Source organism: Trachurus japonicus, chromosome 19 (assembly GCF_045865225.1).
Source record: "Trachurus japonicus isolate A0001 chromosome 19, Traja_1.0".
Classification (NCBI taxonomy): domain Eukaryota; kingdom Metazoa; phylum Chordata; class Actinopteri; order Carangiformes; family Carangidae; genus Trachurus; species Trachurus japonicus.
The window spans coordinates 5,962,500-5,968,982 of record NC_140925.1 but is presented as its reverse complement, the minus strand read 5'-3'; the positions used below and the strand labels follow the sequence as shown (position 1 = coordinate 5,968,982).

Genomic DNA, 6,483 nt, shown 5'->3' with positions numbered 1-6,483 from the left:
AAGTGCGGGGCCGTGAAAACGAGCAGCGGTGACGTTCCGTGATGAACTGTGCTGTGTTGTCACCAGCTGTTGGCTCCACGACCCACGGAAAAGTGTCTGTGTCTCAATGGATCGTGTGTCCGAGCGCGGACCGGGACCCTGAGCGGCGCGTTTGGAGCCCGACGGTGGCACCGGATGAGCGGTCGGGACACCGGAGCCTCTCCAGCCTCCCGGTGATATAGTATCAGTTATATAACTGAAGGCAGCGTTAAGACAAAAAAAAAAAAAAAACTGTGATAACGGACTAGAGCCAATACAGGTCGGAGTTGAAGCCATTTTTCTCTGCAGTGAGTGTATTGATTGATTTCCTCACATATGTGTGTGTAGTTCTGACTCCAGATCAGCCTCAGTCACACTTGTGGATCTTTGTGTGTCGCCACGTTACCGATTATTTAGTATCCAGTTACATTTTAAGGCTGTGACAGGCAGCTCGGAGCACCGAGGCTCGTTACTCTGTTTGCTCCTCTGTGGACCAGACTCACTCCTCCTCAACATGACTGATCTTTGGTGACACCTTAGTTCCTTATAACAACCTTTGTCACAGGGAAATCCTGGCTTCTGATTGGCTGTCAAAAAATTGGCAGTCAAAAAGTAATTATTGATCATCTATTAGTAGTGCACAACAGAACAGGCCCAACACAAACAAGCATCCAGCCAGGTCAGGACTTGTAAGGACTGGGTTAGGCAGCTACATGGTTTATCACTGTTACTGTGTTGAGCATTTGTTGAATTATTCTGATTTGAAAGATTAATTTTGTAACAGGAAGTAAACTAATTTGATTAGAAGGTGGAAAATGATCAGTTGCTTTCTGATTAGTCTTGATAATGTGTTTCCAGGTTTTTAACAATCTTTAAAGACTTATCTCTGTAGAGTTATAAGTGATAAAGTTGCAGCCTATAAATGATCAATTATCAATATTTAATTGTGGCTGAAACAAACTATTATGTGGAGTTTGAACCATAGCAGTAAATAGTTTATAGCACTAAAGTCATAATGTTGAATGATCACCCTCCTCCATAGGAGTTATTATAACACCTTCACAAGTAGGCGAGCCACATCATTAACATTTATAGTATTATCCTGCTCATGCACATTAACATGAGGCTTCATAACCTTCAGTGTGCTTCTGTCTGATCACCTCTTTGCAGAGACAGAGCCAGTGTCACGCCGCCGCCATGAACGTGGGCACGGCGCACAGCGAGGTGAACCCCAACACCCGGGTGATGAACAGCCGCGGCATGTGGCTGTCCTACATCCTGGGCATCGGCCTCCTGCACGTCATCCTGCTCAGCATCCCCTTCGCCAGCGTGCCCGTCGTCTGGACGCTCACCAACCTCATTCACAACCTGGTCAGTGGAGCAGAATATGCCCATAGGCGCCCGCCAGCGCTGCTGCCATAGTTTGGCTTTTAACGTTTATTGAACAGGTCAGCTCAGTGAAGGACACGCTGGCAGCAGTGCAGCGCTGGCCTAGTTTAGTTTAAAAAGGTTTGGAGGATGAAAATACTTCACTTCACTGTCGAGACAAAAGAAGAAACTGTCCTGTCTGCTGCTTCGATGCTCTGGAGATATTCATCTGTGTTGCATCATAAACTTTGATTACTTCAGACCGTCTGTTCCACAGTTTCTGAGTAACTAGGACAAAGTTTAAAGGGATAGTTCAACATTTTGGGAAATTGGCCCATTGACGAGTAGGTTCGTTACCTTTAATTGTCGGTGCAAGCTATCTTTGGAACGGCGGAGCAGAGCCGCAAGCTGCTCAGAGCTACGCTACGGAGGCTAATGGGATTTCTTGGTTTCCCTCATCAAACTCATCAAGTACACAATCCAACAACTCCAAAACGCTCTGGTGGACAAGTTTTGACCTGCACATTCACCATGCTATGAGATAATAACAGAACGTTACCAGACAGAGTTGTTTTAGAGGCAAATTCATGCAAAACCGCTGATGCGCGTTACCGTCGGGGGCAGTTTTTAAGCAAGCAGTCTCTGCATTCACCTTTAAAACAACTCTGTCTCTTAACGTTCTGTTATTATCTCATAGCGTGGTGAATGTGCAGGTCACAACTTGTCCACCAGAGCGTTTTGGAGTTGTTGGATTGTGTATTTGATGAGTTTGATGAGGGGATCCCATGAGCCTCCGTAGCGTAGCTCTGAGCAGCTCTGCTCCGCCGTTCTAAAAATAGCTTGCACCGACAATTAAAGGTAACAAACCTACTGCTATGAACTATTCCTTTAATTCTCACTCAAGTGTGTTTTTTGCTGTACACTAAAAACACATCCACTTGCAGCTTTTGCAAGAATGCGGACGAGAACAACCCCTACACCCTGCCTCGGTCTCTGGGGATGTGGGCATGGCTATAACTTCCTGCCTAATTACTCATTTATGTTCTACACATATTTGCTGCAGCTGTGTCTCATCTCCGTCTCCGTGTCTCCTCTTCCTGTCGCAGTGCATGTACCTCCTGCTGCACACGGTCAAGGGGACGCCCTTCGAGACGCCCGACCAGGGGAAGGCGCGCCTCCTCACCCACTGGGAGCAGATGGACTACGGCGTGCAGTTCACCGCCTCGCGCAAGTTCCTCACCATCACGCCCATCGTCCTGTAAGTGGAGCCCTGCAAAAAAAAAACTAACAGTGCAGAGCAGACATGTCCAAACCATTTCACAAATAGGGGTTGTTGTGTGGCTGCAGGTTTTTGTTCCAGCCAATCGGTTTGGTGACCAATCAGCTGTCTTGAAACCTGCAGCCCTTTGTGGAATAGTCTGGACATGCCCGAGGTAGAGAAAAACTTCCCATGGTGCTCAGACAGAGGGACGGGGGGGGGGGTGTACGATCCCTCACTGGCTTCCCACCCAGCAGCAGCAGTTTTGTCACTGCTGCTGCGTGGGAGTGTTCCTGCCAAGCTCCTTTAATCAATAAGCCACCCCAAATGGATTTAGCAAATTCAGCCCGCTTGTACCGTAATTTGAAATTACTGTGAACCTGTTATGGTTCGTCTGTGGGAGAGAGAGAAAAGGAAAAAAAAGAAGTAGGTTTAATAAGAAAATGTGCCCCTCTTGTTTCTCTGCACTCACTAGGATTGTTTATTGATTAGCGCTTGCTGCTGCTGCTGCCTTGTTAGCCGGCCTCGCAGATTGTTCTGGGGCTTAGTATTAGCAGCAGCACCCCTCGCTGCTTTCATGCCCTTTTCCCGTCCTTATTAACCACCAGGAAGAGCTCCGGCTCCCTGGGGTTGATTTGCCAGCTCAGCTTGAACATTGTAGTGATAGCAATTTTGCAGGTGTACATTTTTTATTTTTTTATTTATTAATATATATATCTTTTTTTTTCTTTTTTAAAATTTCGTACTAGTTTTAAAGGACCTTTTGTTTCCCAACCGGTGCCAGCAGGAGATGAGCAGTCAGTCCCTCAGCACCAGATGGAAAAAAAAGAAGCTAGATGTGTGATTTTTTTTTCATTTATTTTTTTCATTTTTTTTAAAAACATGTCCTCACTTGTTCAGCTGAGAACAGGATGTGAAATTCTCATTTCTTAACTCACAAAAACAGCCAACACTGGTGTATGCAGAGTCAGTTTCTTCCTCCTAAAGCCGTCAGCCGTCGCCCAGCATGTAGTTATAGTTTTGAATACAACAACATGGTTAATAATCATTTCTATCCTTGTAATCATTACTTCCTCTTCAGGTATATCCTAACCAGCTTCTACACCAAGTATGACCGGGTCCATTTTGTGGTCAACACTGTTTCCCTGCTCACCGTGCTCATCCCCAAGCTGCCGCAGCTCCACGGCGTGAGGATCTTTGGGATTAATAAGTACTGACAAGGAGGAAGAGGGCGCCTCCTTCCCTGAGTCCCCGTGGACCGCCGAGAGCACGCAGAGTATCAGGCCTCCGATTTGGCTGCAGATCCGCGAGGATCCGAAGCTCTTTGGCTCCCGACTCTGCTGAGCTGCGCTCTAAATGAAGCCTACTGGGGACACTGCCATGGTACCAAACCCCAGGAAAGAGACACAGGAGGACTGTACAGAGACAGCAACAAAAGGGAAAGTGAACCGTTGTGATTGTTTGACGCCTAATCTCCCTCGAGTTTTTCCAGAGACACTAAAGAAGCATCTTTAAAGGAGAGTGTTCTGTGCATTTTCTGCAGGAAGAATGACAGTTTGCTGATGCGTTGGGAGTGGAGGACAGTGGAGTTGAACAAATAATCATGTGCCATTTTACACCCACTGGCACAGTGAGACAGCAATCAAATTTTTTTTCTTTTTTTTTTAATGATACACTGCTGTATTTATTCAGCTTCACTTTCATGCTAAGCTTCCTCTTTTCGGGCTTAGAGGAGAGTAACAGGACCTTAATGAAATGGTGAGAAACCTGTCAAGGGCTGCAGAGGCGAGACACAAGAAACCACAAGGTTTTATATTTAGCTCTCACTGCTCTGCTCAGGGCCAAGAATGGGAGGTTAAGCAACTCTTATTTTATCTGACCATTTCCATATTTGGACTCCTCTTGTCCTGGTTTGTGTCACAGCGAGCCTCCTGTCTGCAGGATCGTCTGGTGTGTGTGAACTGGAAGAATTCACGATGGGCGCTCCATTAATCCAACGATATACAGTATAAGCAGAAGTTCGTTTGAAGCGTTTGGGTCCTTACTTTATACTCACTGTTACACTACAAACAGGAACACGTGCTTGCAGCTCCTCTGCAGCAGAACTCAGGACACATTACCTTCACCAAGCCTGCTGTATCTGCGTTTTATTTTGAAAACCTGACACAGAGCGACCCATTTATTAGGTACACCTGTGCAGCCTAATGCACCACATCTAATGTTTTCTTCACCTCGATCCGACACTTTGTTCAACAAGGAACCTGTGAAGTATTTAAACATAAAGAAACATGAAAAACAGCAATTTAAAGTTACATTAATGTACCTTTTTTTTGGCAGAGAAGTTGTATAGAATAAAAATAGCCTGTTAACAAAATGTATCTAAAGGATGGGGAGCAACATTAGTGTTTGCTTGGAGTCATGTGTTCAATCTTCAATAACAGCTCAGCTTGTCGCAAACTCAGCTTTTCTTTCTTTTTTTTCCTGATTGGACCGAAGTCAGAGTTTATATTAAGATACTCAATAGAGCAGCTTTTAAGATGAATTGGAAAGCGATGTCAATCAGTTTTGTTTTCTTTAGAGTAGCTGTGTCCACAAGACAAAGCCTGATCTCAATCCTTTTTTCTTTCGAGAACATCAAGTCTTCACCCTGTCGACATTTGTTTTTTTTTAATGATCCAAGTAAATGAGTCATGTTCGAGAGCTGCTTCGCTAGATTAGCTGAAAAGGTAACTGTAGCTGTTTATCTTTTAAAGATTTAATACCTACTGCCGGTTTTATGCATGAATAGGCTCCATTCTTATTAGTCTGTGTTGTGGCAGAAGGCTCAATGAAGAAGTCCATGAATCTTTTCACTGTGGCAGGTCTCAGCGTGAATGAGTGGGTCGTGTGGGTGGGTAATGACTAATGATATTGACATGTGGGGTGTGAGTCGCCGGCTTAATGGGGATTTGGGCTTTTTTTACAGTGGCTTATGAAACAGTTAAATAAACCAAACCCCAGATAAACACCTGAGACTGTGTTTGTTTGAAAAAAACAGATCGAAGCAGAATTACATAATGTTTTAGATGTGTCCTAATGAGAGGGAAAAGTCATATGGATTATATGTTTATGTCGAACAGTGTTGTGGAACTGGATATTTGTTTTTTTTTGTTTTTTTTAACATGTTTACTAATGCTCGCCTGAACTACATATTTCACTCTCAGCAGTAATAATAGCAGTAGCCATGGTAACATTGATGTTATTGACAGTAGTAGCAGCAGTGGCCATAGTGACAATACCAATTTCAGCTTTTCCATCTCGGTACTCAAGGGGACTCGTTTTAACCCAGTTAGAGAAATTGTAACTCATGCTGTTTCATATTAATTATTGCTGAAACCAAAACGATTCCACTCAATTATTCCCTTTTGGCGGACTGACGTGTTGAATTGGCAGAATTTATAATCAATGTATTTGAAGCACGGGACCAAAGATCCAGACACTTGAGGGGGATGTAAATAGCAGTTGCAGCGTTTCTTTCTCCAACATGACGCTTTTCAAATGTCATCGTTTCTCACCATAAAGGGCTTTTATTCAAGGACATGCTGTAAGAACTGTAGCACAAAGTGACCATGTATATTTTACATGTGTGTGTGTGTGTCGTTCTTGTTTTTTTTGTACTCGACTGTTGAAGACAACAGATACTGAAAGACGGTTGAACTGAATGTTGATTAAATGTGAAACTGTGCTCATGGCTTCTGCTCGGTGGAAACTGCAACCTGCTTTTTGAAGGAAATGTCAATGTGAGCTTCTGTAAGAGTGCTTGACCCAAAATACAGTATTTTTCAAGTATCATCTCGAAA

The 6,483-nt window shown here is 44.1% G+C and overlaps 1 protein-coding gene across 1 annotated transcript; it reads left to right on the top strand.

Moving 5' to 3' along the window:
* LOC146967241 (ORM1-like protein 3) lies at window positions 1–6,483 on the top strand. The gene is made up of 4 exons (XM_085760757.1): window positions 1–326; window positions 1,189–1,389; window positions 2,493–2,644; window positions 3,726–6,483. The coding sequence occupies exons 2-4, from the start codon at window positions 1,216–1,218 to the stop codon at window positions 3,859–3,861; spliced, it is 462 nt and encodes a 153-aa protein (XP_085616883.1). The 5' UTR covers window positions 1–326; window positions 1,189–1,215; the 3' UTR covers window positions 3,862–6,483.

What these genes read in the sequence shown, in the direction of transcription:
- LOC146967241 (XM_085760757.1), top strand. Translation starts at nt 1,216, where the DNA reads ATGAACGTGGGCACGGCGCACAGCGAGGTGAACCCCAACACCCGGGTG. An exon ending in CCAACCTCATTCACAACCTG is followed by an intron (nt 1,390 to 2,492) that starts GTCAGTGGAGCA and finishes TTCCTGTCGCAG; the next exon opens with TGCATGTACCTCCTGCTGCA. An exon ending in ACCATCACGCCCATCGTCCT is followed by an intron (nt 2,645 to 3,725) that starts GTAAGTGGAGCC and finishes CTTCCTCTTCAG; the next exon opens with GTATATCCTAACCAGCTTCT.